The 14,334-nt window shown below is 48.6% G+C and overlaps 1 protein-coding gene across 17 annotated transcripts in view; it reads right to left on the bottom strand.

Annotated features, from left to right (window-relative positions):
- Positions 1-331: 331 nt before the first annotated feature.
- MKNK1 (MAPK interacting serine/threonine kinase 1) overlaps positions 332-14,334 on the bottom strand; it is a 42,706-nt gene continuing 28,703 nt past the window's right edge. For 9 of the 17 annotated variants that reach the window (XM_081488511.1, XM_081488515.1, XM_081488512.1 and 6 more), the window contains 7 exons: positions 13,780-13,884; positions 10,407-10,462; positions 6,757-6,852; positions 5,051-5,245; positions 4,229-4,393; positions 2,996-3,039; positions 332-1,641 (listed from right to left, as the gene is read on the bottom strand). In XM_081488511.1, coding sequence (XP_081344637.1) covers positions 1,392-1,641; positions 2,996-3,039; positions 4,229-4,393; positions 5,051-5,245; positions 6,757-6,852; positions 10,407-10,462; positions 13,780-13,884 — 911 coding nt within the window. In that variant the 3' untranslated portion in view covers positions 332-1,391. Of the gene's footprint in view, positions 2,834-2,995; positions 3,040-4,228; positions 4,394-5,050; positions 5,246-6,756; positions 6,853-10,406; positions 10,463-13,779; positions 13,885-14,334 lie in introns of all 17 variants that reach the window. The other 8 variants (XM_081488524.1, XM_081488522.1, XM_081488523.1 and 5 more) reach the window with 2 other exon arrangements.

Raw genomic sequence — 14,334 nt, 5'->3', positions numbered from 1 at the left:
GTGCTCTTTGAGGTTAGCTTGTGTGAAGGCTGCTGCTGACACGGCCTCTTCCACCTGACGGGAGATCCTAAAAGGCAGAGGCTGCTTCCTACTTCTCTCTGGGTCCTGGCACAGAATAAGAGATTGACAGATGGTAGGTGAATTTCATTTCCTCACCTAAAAAAGAGAAGCAATTGTCTCTCCTTCACCTTGTGCTATGGATCCAATGAAGTGCTGTACTTAGAGGTCTTGACAAGAGGCACCCCACCCCCTCGGCTAGACTCAGCCCCTCTCTAGAAGGCCTGTCTCCTTTTCAGGATTGCAGGTGAAGAAAGGACCACCAGGAACACACTAGAATTGAAAACAGTTTTATTAAAATAAGTGCAATGTATCCTTGCACCGTATAAACATCTGACATTTGCAAATCGATTTTCTTGGGTAACTAAGCAGCTCAGCTATCTGATGCTGGATATGCCTCTGTGCTCACCAGCAGTGGACACCACATGGCTCCAACCAGGGTGGCCAGGCAGCCTCCAGACTGGCACCACATCAGGCACAGAGGTCCTCACTGCCCCAGACCTGCACTGCCCTCTGTAACAGGCCTGAGGGAGGAGGCAGCAGACACACTGGTCTCTAAATCACTCATTGTCTGAACAGCTTAAAACCAGTTAGAGTAATAGAAATGGCTGATTAACATCTTCCACATGCATGGACATTCAGGAGAGAAGTGTGAGCCCGCAGAGCTTTGGAAAGTCCATGGGCTCATAGGTGGAGTTAAAAGTCTCATCTCTGCTGGAAGAGTGTGGTTAAAAATAAAAACAAATGCATCTTTAAAAACAAAATAATACTGACTTTAGCAGCAATCCCGAACAGGGAAGAGGATGATAAATGAAGGACACATTTCGGTCATGGCAAAGAAAGATTATGTGCTTCTCTGCGCTATCGACTGGAAGACTGATCTGGCTTCCTGAATTGAGGGGATGGCTTCGCTTAGCCAAGGGGGAGGACGTCCGGAGGACACAGGAAGGTGGAAGGACCACCAGAGGCGGGTGACAGTGCGGTGAGAGGGAAGAGCCTCTGTCAACGGACGCTTCTCAAGGCTGGCTCCCTGAAGGCCGCAGCCCCAGCCCTGAGAGTGGGCTGGATTCTCCATCCGCGGACGGGTGAGCAGGTGGGCAGGAGCCCAGTAAAGAGACGTCCCTGCCGCAGGCCATTATGCAAAGTGACAAGTGATTGCTTTCCTTTTCAAAGACGACCCTCCCCCCCTTTGGAAAAAGCTTTTTCCTTGAGGACTCTGGGGACAGGAGGATGAGAGCCTTCCTGGAGGAGAAGGCCTGGGCGGAGCTGCAGAGCAGGCCCCTCACAGGCTTCCAGGGTGGCCGGGCCTGGACAGGCCTGGGGCCCAGAGTGGGTCAGGGCACTGGTGCTGTGGGTGTCGGGCTGGGCGGCGCGTCTCTACTGCGGCCTGCCAGGGCCAGCGCCCTCCGTCGGGCCAGGCGGGACTTGGAGGGAGGGGAGAGCTTCACAGAGCAGAGGCCCTCAGCCAGCGCCTCAGGCTCCTCGGCCAGCTTGTTCTGCTCGTTCTCCTCGTGCTGAGACAGCTGGCGGTTAAGGGCGATGGCCTCTGCCGCAAAGAGCGTCAGGTCCATTGTGCTGCTATTCCTGCAGGGATGGGGGAGGGGAGCACGGAAGAGAGGGAGGCAGGGTTCAGTGGGGTCCGCTGGCCAGCTCCCCGACACCCGCACCAGCTGCTGCGGTTCTGTGCTCCCACTGGACTTTTCTGAGCTGGCCCAGGCTGCTCTCCCCAAAGAGGTTCTTGCATGGGTTTAGAATCTGACTCACTGGGGCTAGAAAGGCTTTGAGCCTCAAGGGCAGTCTCTGGACTTAAGAGTTGGGACAAACACTCCCTTCTATCCAGAACCCCCTCTTCTGAGCTCTCAGGGCTCTGCACACAGCTCCACCAGAGAAAGGGCCATGGCACATGAAACTCATCCATATACATCCCTCTCCGTCAGGATAGGGGGCTCCAAGAGCAGGGGCTGTGCCTTTATGTCTGAGTTCCAGAACCCAGCTCTGGGTGAGCATGTAATGGGCACTCTGGGTTTGCTGAATCAGTATTCTAAGGTGGACCTGAGGTTTGGAGCCTCAAAGATTCTGGATGCAGCTCTACAGAGTCAGGGAGGAACCCAAGTTGGACTCAAATGATTTGTGATTATAAAGTGTAAGACTTCCCTGTTTAATTCTGGGAAACTGGCCAGGAGGTTGGCTCCCAGAGTCTTTAGCCCTGGCTCTTGAGGAATAGGGAGTGCTCACTGGGAACACGATCTGGTGTTAAAACGCACTAGAGTCAAACAGATCTGGTTCGAAGTCTCACTCCCTAGGCTACTGGGTGTATGCATGTGTGCTCATTCGTGTTTGACTCTTTGCAGCCCTATGGACTGCACCCTTAAGTTAACTTCTGCTCCTCAGTTTTCTCATCTATAAAATGGAACAATAGAACATCCCTCTTTTAAATTTATTGTAAAGCTTATGAGATACAACACATGTAAAGCCCTTAGTAAAAAACCTGGTGGGTGGTATTTCCTATACAGCGGCTGTTATTATTGTCTGTCTAGTAGTGTATATGACTCTTGGTCCCTCTGCCTTACAGGGCCCCGGATTTCTACTACTTTTAACAACCCCCTGCAGTAGAAGGAAACCTTGGTGTGCTTTGGGCTGTAAATAGTGATTTCCAGTTACAATTCACGAGGATCCACAAAACAGGTTTTTCTTCTGCAAACAGCCTAGGGAGGGATCTTAAAGATGCTGGGGCAAGGGAAACCAGGTGGAAGAAGAGAAGAGGGAGCCAGATTTACTGTAGAGGGAGACAAGGAAGAGATGCAGGGAGAGGGAGGTCAGACATCCAAGCTTAGAGATGGGCTCCACATCCCCCACCTTGGCCCCAGCATGGCTGAGAGCTTGAAGGGAAAGTTAAAGCTAAATGAGGAAGGGAGTTGAGCGTGACAGGAGCATTTACCTCTGGAGGACTTGCGGCGTGGGGAGTCCCCTTTCTGGAGCTTGCTAGAACGGGAAGGACAGATGTGTGGGTAAGTGCTGCCCCCTCTTTCAAGAGCGGCCCTTACCCAAACCAGCAGAGGGGGCAGCTTACTAGAGGTTTGGGCCCAGCACAGGGACTCGCCCAGGCATGCCTGCAGAGTCAGACCTTCCAAGGAGACAGCAAGCAAGGTACAGCACCCAACCCAGCTGCCTCTGCATGGAGAGCCCTCTCTCTCCCTGGTGAAGTCCTAATCACCCTCCGAGACCCCAGCTCCAGGGTTATGTCCCCGTGAGACATTCCCCTTCTCCTACTGTCCCCCAATCCATCCCAAGCAGAGGTGGGTCCTTGTCCTGTGGTGCCCTGAGCACTTTTGATAAGCATTTGCCATTCTACCCTCATGTCTCCTTGGTTCCCTCTCCCCATCAGAACATGAAGACAGGACCCTGGTCCTGCTCTTCCCACTATTGCCAGAGCCTGTCACGTGGCAGGTGCTCAGTATAGACAGCAGCTCTTGGGTGGCCGGGAATCAGCCACTTGGAGACCCATGGATTGGGTCCTCACTTGTAACTGGGGCTGGCAACCAACCCCAGTGTCAAGGGCCTGGCAGACCAACGAGACAGTAAGATCACAGGAGGTCTGGCAGACCCCTTGGAGGGACAAGGTCTGCTATCATGATTAACTGAGGAGGATGCTTAAAAATGTTTTCGAGTGAAAACTTGGATCCTTCCTTGGGGAAAACAGCAGCATGTGCCTTTCAGGAAGCTGCAGTCAGACCCCAGCACCAGGAGGAGAAGTTATGAGCCCCCAGTGCAGCCGCACAGCAAGCAGGGTGGCTAGGCCTTGCTTCTGCACACTCTGAGGTAGTGGCATTTCTGTGTAAGTGGTGGTGCTCCCATCCAGGTTGCTCCCTGGGCTGTGTGCCTCTGCCAAGGGTGGGAGGCATGCAGCGAATCTCCCAGAGGCCTCTGTCCATTCCAGAGACACATGGGTCACCTAGGGGCTTAGTTTGTGGCCAAGGTGAGATCCAAGTCAGTGATATCTGTAAGGGGTCAGCATGGGGTGAGGTCAGAGGTCAGTTCCGTTCTCTATGCACAGGGGATGAAGCTGCCATCCGACTCCCCTCAGCTAAGGCCAGCCACCAGGATGTGAGAGCTTCCTCATGGTTTTGCTGCAGGCCTGAAGAGGTGGATGCCCTCTCCCTGAGTAACTCACCCCCTGCACCCATGGGTGCTGCAGAACTTGGGCAGCGCTCAGTCTCTGCTTCGCATCTCGGACCAGGAGCTTGGAGATGAGGTCTTTGGCCTCGTTGGAGATGTGAGCCCAGTCCTTGTCAGGAAACTCATACTTGCCTTTCTGGATGCTCTCAAACAGCTTGTTCTAGGTAAAGAAGATTCCTCCTGAGGCCACACCAGCCAGGGGATGGGCAGGGTGTGCCTGTCATGGTTTGATCATGTGGACCCAATCACCCTCAGCTGCAGGTACAGCTGGTGGCTTGGGTATTTCCCAGACCAGGGCTCCTTCCCCAACCCCTCCCCTTCCCTGAACTGTCAAACTGCAAAGAACACCCTGGGTGGGTGGGATGGCTATACTACTTGGACGGCCAGGTGGGTGACCAGTGAGGAATGAGCAACTAGAGAATAACGCCCAATTCCTTGGCCCTCCATCCAGATGCCTGGGCTCATCTACCCCCACCATCATCCTTATCCATCCTCCTCCTCCCTCGACATATGCAGCTGTTACAAACCTCCTGTCTTCAATTGTCCTGTTCCTTCTACTTGCATTTCGTGCCTCTCCTCCCCTGGGGCCAGACTCCAGCTCCAAGACTCACTCAGTTCAGGAGTGATTTTCTTGAACAACCTCCCCTGAACTCCTCAATGGCTGAGGGCCTGATTATCTCCATCTCACCTGGTGGCTGCCCTTGGCCAGAGAGGGACAGGGCACGATCCACCCCCTTCCAGATCAGGCACAGTCACCGAGCCCTGTTTTGCTTGGCCTCCCACAACCGCCTGACCCCGCAGCGGGCCCTGGGCTCACCTGGCACACTGTGCAGACCTCTCCCCGGTCCCAGCCACAGTCGGCCCCACAGTGACCCACAAAGGGCGGGTAGCCGCTCAGCATGATGTAGAGGACCACGCCCAGGCTCCACAGGTCACAGCGCTTGTCGTAGAAAGTGGCCTCATCCGTGAAGACCTCCACCACCTCAGGGGCCATGTATTCTGCAGAGCCGCACTGTGGGGGCCAGACACGGGAAAGGGGGAATGGCAGAGAAGAGAGAGGCTCAGTCCAGGGAGAGGACTACAATGGGATTTGAGCGAGAGGATGGAGTTGCAGAGGAAGAAGCTGTCAGGAAAGTCAGCCAGAGAGCTTGCTAGGTGCCACCAAGGCACTTAGAAAAGCTGGGTCACTGGACATTTGTAACCTGAGTCCTAGCATTGTCCATGATCCACAGCCCAGTTAGCTCCAGGTCACCTTCTGATCCTCTCAGGTCCTTCTCCAGAAGGCAGAGACCCTGGTCAAGAAGCTCCAGCCATCTCTCCCTGCCCTGGCTCTCTGCACACAGTCAGTGAGCAGGTACTTCCATGTCCCAGGAGCACAGCTCTTCGAGGACAGCCAATTCCATAAAGCAAGGATTTCTTAAAGCAAAGTCCTGCCAAGCCTCCCTGCTAGCTTTGAGCATGGAAGTGTCAGAATTTAGAATTAAGACACCATCAAAGCTAGGAGAGCTCTTAGAACAAAGCCAATCTCCTCAGGTCTCCCATTTATGGAAGTGAAACCAAGGACTAGAATGGGACGGGGGTTTGTTCAAGCACATCAGTAGCAAACTAGGACAAGAAACCAGGATTCCTTCCTCCCATCCTTGCACAGAAAGCTGCTGATAAAAACAAAATAAATTCCTTTTACTCCCCTCTTCATTATTTCAGGCTCACTGGGAGACAACCCTCCTCCCAACTCCCAACATACAAAACTAATTTGGTGGGAAGATGGCGAGTGCAGAAAGGACATTTTCTTTGTTATTGGCAATTAGAGTTAATGACTTTGAAAACAGGGTACCTCAGTGTGGTAGAAGCTAATATAGAAACATCTCTAATAATGTTGCTTAGGATGAGACATGGGCATATTTAATCGCAAGTCTTAAAAAACTGTTATTAGGAAAACTCACTTATGAAGCATGCAGATCTCAAAAGAATTATATAATAATTAGAGTATAGCCAGTATGTACAAGAGATGTCTGAGGAAGAAATAGCTTCCAGAAGCCCATCTGGGCAGGAAATGGGAAGTGAGAGAAGCAACAGGATAACTTGGCCAGGCTTATGTGCAGAGACCCTGGACCTCTCAGTTCTCCCCACACCACAGAGACATTCCCCATCCTCACCACAAAGTGGACGTGCCCCACCTCTGCCGTGGGAGTGGGAGCTGTCCACACGCTCATGAGCAAAAGGGTGGGCCTGGGAGTAGTGCCTGTCACCTGGGCCAGGGGTCAGGACTCAGCCAGTTCGTATAGATACCACTTGTCTTTTCATGAGCAGTGGACCCACCCCAAACTAAAAGCTCCAATGTCAGTTTCATTGAGTAGGGGAGGGGTAGGGGGCTGGGGGTGGTTATCAAGACAAGAAGTGAGGCTAAACAACTCAGGTAGCAGTAGATACCCTTGGTTTCCCTTCCTCAGCCCTCAGTCTGTTTCCAGAGCTTTGGGGACAGGAGCTGAGAAGGAAAGGGCACAGGTGCTTGGCCATACATACTGGAGTAGTCAGCTCTGGTGTGGTTATGGGGGTGCAGGAGTTGTTCAGTTTCACCCCACTGCCCAAGTCAAAGTCACAGATCTTCACTGGAGACACCTGAAAAGGAAAGCAGGAAGCAAAGTTACAAACAGGAGCAACCGAAGGGCATGAGGAAACAGCATGACTGTGTGGGTACACAGTCATGTGGCCGCCACGCTGAAGCCCAGCTTTACCTGGTGGGCATTTTCCCCTCCTTGAGTGAACTAGAAATCACCTGAGGATCTGTCCTAAGGGGCCCTGTTTCCCGTGCTCTTTCCTTATTTCCTGACTAGGGGAAAATGTGTGCACTACCTGGGGTCAGACTGTTGTGAACTTAGAAGACAAGGAGCAAACCTATAGATTTTCTGCCAACAGTGCAGGTTGCAACTCAGAAGTTAAGAGAACTTAGTATGTATTCCCTAGGTATGAACTACCCCCTTGTAGCTCATTCACTGCAGGGCAAAGGAGTTTTGCACAAAACCCTTGACCACTTCAGGTGGCTTGGGGCGACTGACCAGGTTTTGCTTGCTTGGGGCTTTGTCGGTTTAAGCACTGAAAGTTCTATGTTCCAGGAAATCCCTCAGGTTGGGAGGGCTGGTCATTCTGGGCAGCAGCAATGTAGCAGCCCAGCTCCCCTGGACTGGATGGACACTGCGCCTGAGACCGCAAACAGCACAGATCATCTCTGGAGCCGCATGGGAGGCCACTGTGCACACATGTGGTGTGAGAATGGTCTGTGAGGTGGAGGTAGCACAACGAGTGAGTCCAAGTGCCAGTCCTCACTCACTATTTGCCTGCTGTGCCTCCTACCTCTCTTTCCTCCCTCCCTTCCTTTGCTCTCCCGTATAGTCTACCTTTCCTCTTTTCCTTTTCACTTAGCTTCCCTTGTGGTTAAAATATTGGGTTGGCCACGAAGTTCATTTAACCTAAATGAACTTTGTGGCCAACCCAATATATATAACATAAATTTTAACTATTTTTAAATGTACAATTCAGTAGCATTAATTATACTCATACTGTTGTGCAACCACTACCAGTGTCTTTCCAAAACCGTCACATCACCTCAAACTGAAACTCTGCACCCATTAAGCAATAACCCCTCATTCCCCCTCTCCAGCCCTAGTAACATCTAATCTACTTTCTGTCTCTATGAATTTGCCTATTCCAGATATTTCATTAAATGGAATCACACAAAATTTGTCCTTTTGTGTCCGGATGGTTCATCCAAGTGGTAGCATGTGTCAGAATATCCTTCTGTTTTATGGGTGAACAATATTCCAACTGTATGGATATACCACATTTTGCTCACCCATTCATCTGTTGATGGGCACCTGGATTGTTTCCAGCTCTGGCTACTGTGATTAGTGCTGCTATGAACACTGGTGTTCAAGTCTCTGTTTTCAACCCTTTTAGGTATATACACAGGTGTGAAATTGCTGAGTGTTATGGTAATGCTATGCTTAGCTTTTTGAGGAACTGCCAAACTGTTTTTCACACTGGCTGAACCATTTTACACTCTCACCAGCAGTGGGCAAGAGTTCCAATTTCCCTACATCCTCATCAATATCAGGTAAGGCTTTATGGAGGTCCTTCCTGCAGCAAGGGGGAGCAAAAACAAACAAGAAATTCCCTTGTTTACTCGCCCCCAAGGGCATGGTGAGCTTGTTCTTTAATGGGGTGAAGGTAGGGGTGTGTCCAGGAGTCAGGCAGGAGAGGTGGCTTAAGTGGTTTTGGTCACCTCTTAGGTGGCATCGCATCAACACTTTTTATTTTCTGTTTTCTGTATTATAACCATCCTAGTAGATGTGAGGTGGTATCTCACTGTGGTTTTGATTTGCATTTCCCTGATGACTAAGGATGTTGAAGATCTTTTCTTACTGGCCATTTGTATACCTTCTTTGGAGAAATGTCTTTTCAAGTTCTTTGCTCATTTTTTAATTACATTGTCTTTTTGATGTTGAGTTTTAGCAGTTCTTCACATATTTTGGATATTAAATCCTTATCAGATATGTGATTTGCAATATTTTCTCCCATTTGTGGGTTGCTTTTTCACTTTCTTGATGCTATGTCATTTGACACTTAGTCTTTTTTAATTTTCATTTTTCAGCCATAAAAAGGGGCAACAGACCTGTGTCATGAAGATCAAATGAAACAAAGGACACGAAAGTACACTGTAAATCAGAGGTGCTATGACAGAGTCGTTCAGAGCACTAGTGGAGTCCGTGGTCAGACTACCTTAGTTTTAATCTCTGAGGGTGTTAGTTGCTTAGTCGTGTCTGACTCTTTGTGACCCCACGGACTGTAGCCCACTAGGCTCCTCTGTCCATTGAATTTTCCAGTCAAGAATACCGGAGTGGGTTGCCATTCCCTTCTCCAAGTTTCAATCTCTGCTACTTATCAACTGAGTGACTTTGGGCAATTTCTTAATCTATCTAAACTTCTGTTTCCTCATCCCCATAAAATGAAAATAATAGTATCTACCTCATGAGATTTTATAAAAACTAGATAAAATAAGTGTAAGTGTCTGGTACAATGTAAGTGCTCAAAAAATGTTAAACATAATTATTAATATTAACCATAATGATAATCATGATAAATTATAGTTTTATGCCAGAGCCATGGACAGGAAGCCACAAGCTCTTATTTAAGCAAATATATTTCTATTTCCCACAAAAGCGTTGTAGTAGCAGGCTGATTCACATGTTCCCTCACAGTCACTCCTTATTTATGAGCTCTCACCTAATCCATACCAAGACACGTGTATCATGCATATGTACATGTATACACACAGAGCTAGGAATGTGGGCCATCAAAATAACCCATGCCTAAACCCTCCTAACAAACAAAGAATCTGTCAAATTCACATATGCTTATGGAAATGCAAACACTTCCATTTACTAACAGATTAAGATAAAGATTAAAATAGGTTGCATTTGGGGACTTCCTTGGTGGTCCAGTGGTTAAGAATCTGCCTGCAAATGAACATGACTTCAATCCCTGGTCCAGAAACTAAGATACCATATGCAGTGGGGCAACTAAGCCCATGCACAGCAACTACCACGCCCGTGAGCCACAACGAAGACCCAGCACAGCCAAAAACAGATAAATAAATCCAATAGCTTAAAAAAAATAGGTTGCATTTGCTCAACACCAAGTATAAATGTCTTCTTTTTAATGGGTACCTTTGGAAATAAAAATGGAAGCAGAAACGCTTTTTAAGAACTTGCTTCCTATCTATAGCTCGTAGTGGCAGACAATAGCAGGCATACATACTGTAACATAAACATCATTCACAAGCAGAGATTTGCTTGATGTAAGATCGAACTGTTGTTTGACTCATACCTACTGCTCTAAAAGTAGGTGCCTTGGACTAGAAACAATCACTGTGTGCAGGTCTCATATATTTTACAAACTCTCAGGTTTATGACAATCTGCTCAGAAAGAACACAGAAGGGCCCAGGACTAGCCCTGCCTGGGACGTAGAAACACTACACGTTAGGATAACACTCTCACGTGTCTGTAACAGTCAGTTCAACTGAGGCTGACAGAGCCGCTGATGATTTACACTGAGAGTAAGGATGGCTTCCCTGCATCTGTGTCAACTGTGACACCCCAAATCAGGCCCCAAGTACCTTTTCTGGAGATTCACACAGTATATTTTCTGGCTTCAGATCGCGATGAGCAATGCCTGAAATGACAAAGAACAAAGAAATGGTTAACATATACACACAATTATCAAACATTCCACACACAATTAATTTTTTCCAAATGCTGTTGTTCGCAGATTAATTCCCAATTATGGTACATTAAAAAATCAACGAGCTACAGGAGGCAGAAGTAACCAGAGACACAAACAGAAAGCACAGTTGATTCTGCAAGTTCTTCTGAAGCAGAAGCTTTAGAAGTCTGGCAGGGATAAGAAGGGCTAAATGAATCCCAGCCAGCCCACCTCTCAGTACTGCACTACCAACCCAGAGTAAGGAACCTAATACGAACCAGAGCAAAGAGCCCTCCAAACAGCCCTGCTTGGAACAGCAATGAAGAAATAATTAGTGTCTTGTTTAAGAGCATCTCAGGGGGCTGGAACTGCTTTACCTCATTTCTTCATGTGTGGCCAATTAAAAAAAAAAAAAAGATTCCTTCAGTAGGACTCCCTGAATGTTCAGAGGATTGAGAGTTAGTTAACAAATCTCCCAAAGCTTGTCTGACTCCCTTCTCACTTGCTCTGCATGTATAAGACAGTCCTATCAGAAGGTCAGCAAGGACTGCTTTGGCCCAAGGGTGCTGTTCTTAAGAACCTCCCCTGTATTTTGGCCTTCCCTGGTGGCTCAGTGGAAAGAATCTGCCTGCCAATGCAGCAGACGTGGGTTCAATTCCTGGATCGGGAAGATTCCCTCGGAGAAGGAAATAACAACCCACTCCGGTATTCCTGCCTGAATAAGACCATGGACAGAGGAGCCTGGCAGGCTAGTCCATGGGGTCCAAAAGGAGTAGGACGCAACTTAGGGACTCAACAACAACAATCCCTGCATTTTGGTCAGACCTCCTTGAAGGAGACTGCAGATAGCAGCTTACCCCATGAGGCATTAAAAGCTGCTGACTTGGCCAACAAGGCATCTGGGGGTAAACCATCTCCTAATCAAAGACACTGACAAAGATTCATGACCATGGTGTTCTAGTGGTGGACACAGAAACCTCCCATTCCTTTTTCCTCCCACAGAGTGAATGGTGCAGAGATAGAAGGGCTGTAAAATAGAGTAAAAGTCCAACAGCTACTGCTTGGAAGTACTGGGAAGCAGCAGAGGATTCGTGGAATAATGGAGAACAGCAGACTCTGCTTCACTATACCTCCCTTGCTGATCAACTTTGCCGGCAGCCCTCTGGCTCACCGGCAGGAGGCAGAGGCCCAGCCCACCGGATGCTCTTCACTAGGGAGGAAGAACCTGAGCTCCAACAGGCTAAGTAACCTCATCAGTCACCTAATTGAATGAGAACCCGGAGCACCTCAGTCCAGGCTGCACAAATTGAGCCAGGCTGCAGCTTGCTGCACTAAAAGTGAAAGATATTTTCCATTACAGCAAGTGCTCCCACAGAAGGATCACAAGCCACGCATGGAGCCTTACTCTCCAAATAGATGCCCATGGCCCCGTCATCCCCCGGCCTGAGAACTAAGAGTCAGGCCGTAATAATGGGCTTGCCTCAGTGAGCACACCGGCCATCGAGCTGCTTCAGTTCATTTCCCAGAGGCTGAGCTGCACTGTGTCCAGTATTTAGAAGTATGGAACTTGTTTCAGGCTGACCCATTCTAGCCCAATTCATCTTTCAGGTGTGAAGTTATTTAGAAAACAGCCAAGTTCAGCTGCAAATCGTTTCTCATCCCCTCCAACTTCTAGTCACATGGGCAGCTGGCCATCTAGATGTTAACCAGCTCACTTCAGAACTCCTAAGACACCACCAGCCTCTGGTCCCTGTAGTGCATTCTGGTGAAAATAAATAAATAAATAAGAAATAAAACCACCTTTACCCCCTCCAAGGTATGGATCTTGTAAAAAGCGTGACCCAGTTTTGCAATCTACCGAGGCTGCTAGGGGAGCAGTTGTAAATCTCTGTCAGGCAGGTGTTACGTACATGCATCCCAGCTTTCAGAAACAGAACTACTGCTATTCATCATGCTGTGAGAAGTACAGACGCCCCCTTCTAGGAATTTTCAACCCATGTGCAAGTCAGGCCCCCAGCGTGGGCATGGAGCAGTTTCCTCAGGCCCCGGAAGAAGCGAGGTGGATCAGTGAGCCTCCCCTCCTGCACATGCCTCACTAGCTGCACTGTATCGCTCGCACAAAGCAGGATGCAGGAGCATCATGCCTGCAAGTGGACCTGAGCACTCCTGACCAATGAGACGGGCCAATGTCACAGAAGTGAAAGGAGCAGAACTAAGCCTCAAAGTATGCTCTCCACCTCCACCCCCAGAAGGCAAGACACTTTTCTTTAAGGAAATTAGTATAAGGAGTAAAAATGCTGCCTGCCTGGTGGGGGTGGAGGGTAGAGGAAATATTTTTGAAGAACTACTATGTGCCAGGCACTGTGCTCCACTATTACATGTGTACAACACACACACAAGAGACACACAATTATGTAAGCGAATCGATACATATAAAAGACCCAGGACAGTGCCTGGCACATAACAAGTGCTACGTAAGTGTTAGCTACTGTTGATGACGTCATTATGACCTCTCTTAATTCTCACCACAGCTCTAGGAGGGAGCCACTGTTACTAGGAAAGCACATAGCTGGTAAAAAAAAAAAAGATGAAGCCGGAATTCATTTTTGCCATGCTACTGCTATTAGGCAAATTTTAAAATGTATGTGATAGTACACATATTTCCAGAAATGTGAAAACATATAATGTGCAGGAATATTTAATTAACTACAAAAGTTCTAGATAAGGAATCATACACTGAAGTGTAATTCAAACAACAGTAGCCTGCTATTTACCATCACAATCAATGTTCGACAGATACATACTCCAACTTACCATGGTAACAGAAAAATGCATTTCCCATTTATTGTGAACAAGATATAACACTACACATATACTACCATGCCAGTTTTGAAAAGAGAGATACAGTGATATATTTTAAAACACTAGACTGAATAATACCCAAATATTCATCCTAGAATCTAGGTTGTATTATGCATGATTTTTGTATTCTTCATTAGTAAAGGAAAAGATCATTCACATACACACACTCAGACATCCCTTGTTCAACATGAAATCTATTTTTTCCCCTCCTTGCTCTTTCTCCTGTATCCCTAGCCTACTTAATAGCTCCACAACCACCTGCCATTCCCATCAGAAGTGTAGGAGCCACCCTGGCCTGCCCACTCACCATCCTGGGTGTGCCTGCTAGCTGCACCAGCTCCCAACCTCTACCTGGCTTGCCCCTCTCCCTTGGCCCTGAGAGGCGACCAGCCCAACCCACCCACTAAGGCCAAGGCCCGGCTCACCCTTGGTGTGCAGGAAGTCAAGGGCGGCGGCGACATCCCGCACCACTCGGCTGGCTTCTCGCTCATTAAAGTGCTTCTGCTTCTGGATGTGGGCCAGGATGGAGCCTGAAGAGCAGAGCGGACAGAGAGGACTGTCTTTTCAGGCTCTAGTAAGAGTAGTGACTTCTCAGAGGCCAAGTTTTCAAAGGTTTCAGGTGGGGACACAGGCTTCCTCAGCATTGAGTGTCCAGCACCAGTGGGGTATCTGGCACAGACCAGGTACCAGCACAAAACTGGACTGAACAGAACTGGACAGCTATCTTCTGCACCTGTCTATGATGAGTGCAGAAGGGCAGATTTGGGGCAGATCTGGCTTCTGAAATCAAAAAGAACTAAAAGTGACTCCACCTGGGGCTGAGGGCATCTCTAGAGGAACTTTTCCTCCCTTGCATCTGAGCTCAGGTCCAAACAAGAGCACAGGCCTTCTGGTGGAAACACCACACCTCTACTGGTTGTGTAAAGGTCTAGAAAAAGGGAAAAAGCTGCTTTCTCTCCTGAAATTTCCCATTTATTATT

Source organism: Giraffa tippelskirchi, chromosome 5 (assembly GCF_054371585.1).
Source record: "Giraffa tippelskirchi isolate mGirTip1 chromosome 5, T2T-mGirTip1v1.2.pri, whole genome shotgun sequence".
Lineage (NCBI taxonomy): Eukaryota > Metazoa > Chordata > Mammalia > Artiodactyla > Giraffidae > Giraffa > Giraffa tippelskirchi.
The sequence above is the reverse complement of the archived record's forward strand: the minus strand, read 5'-3'. Positions and strand labels throughout refer to the sequence as shown.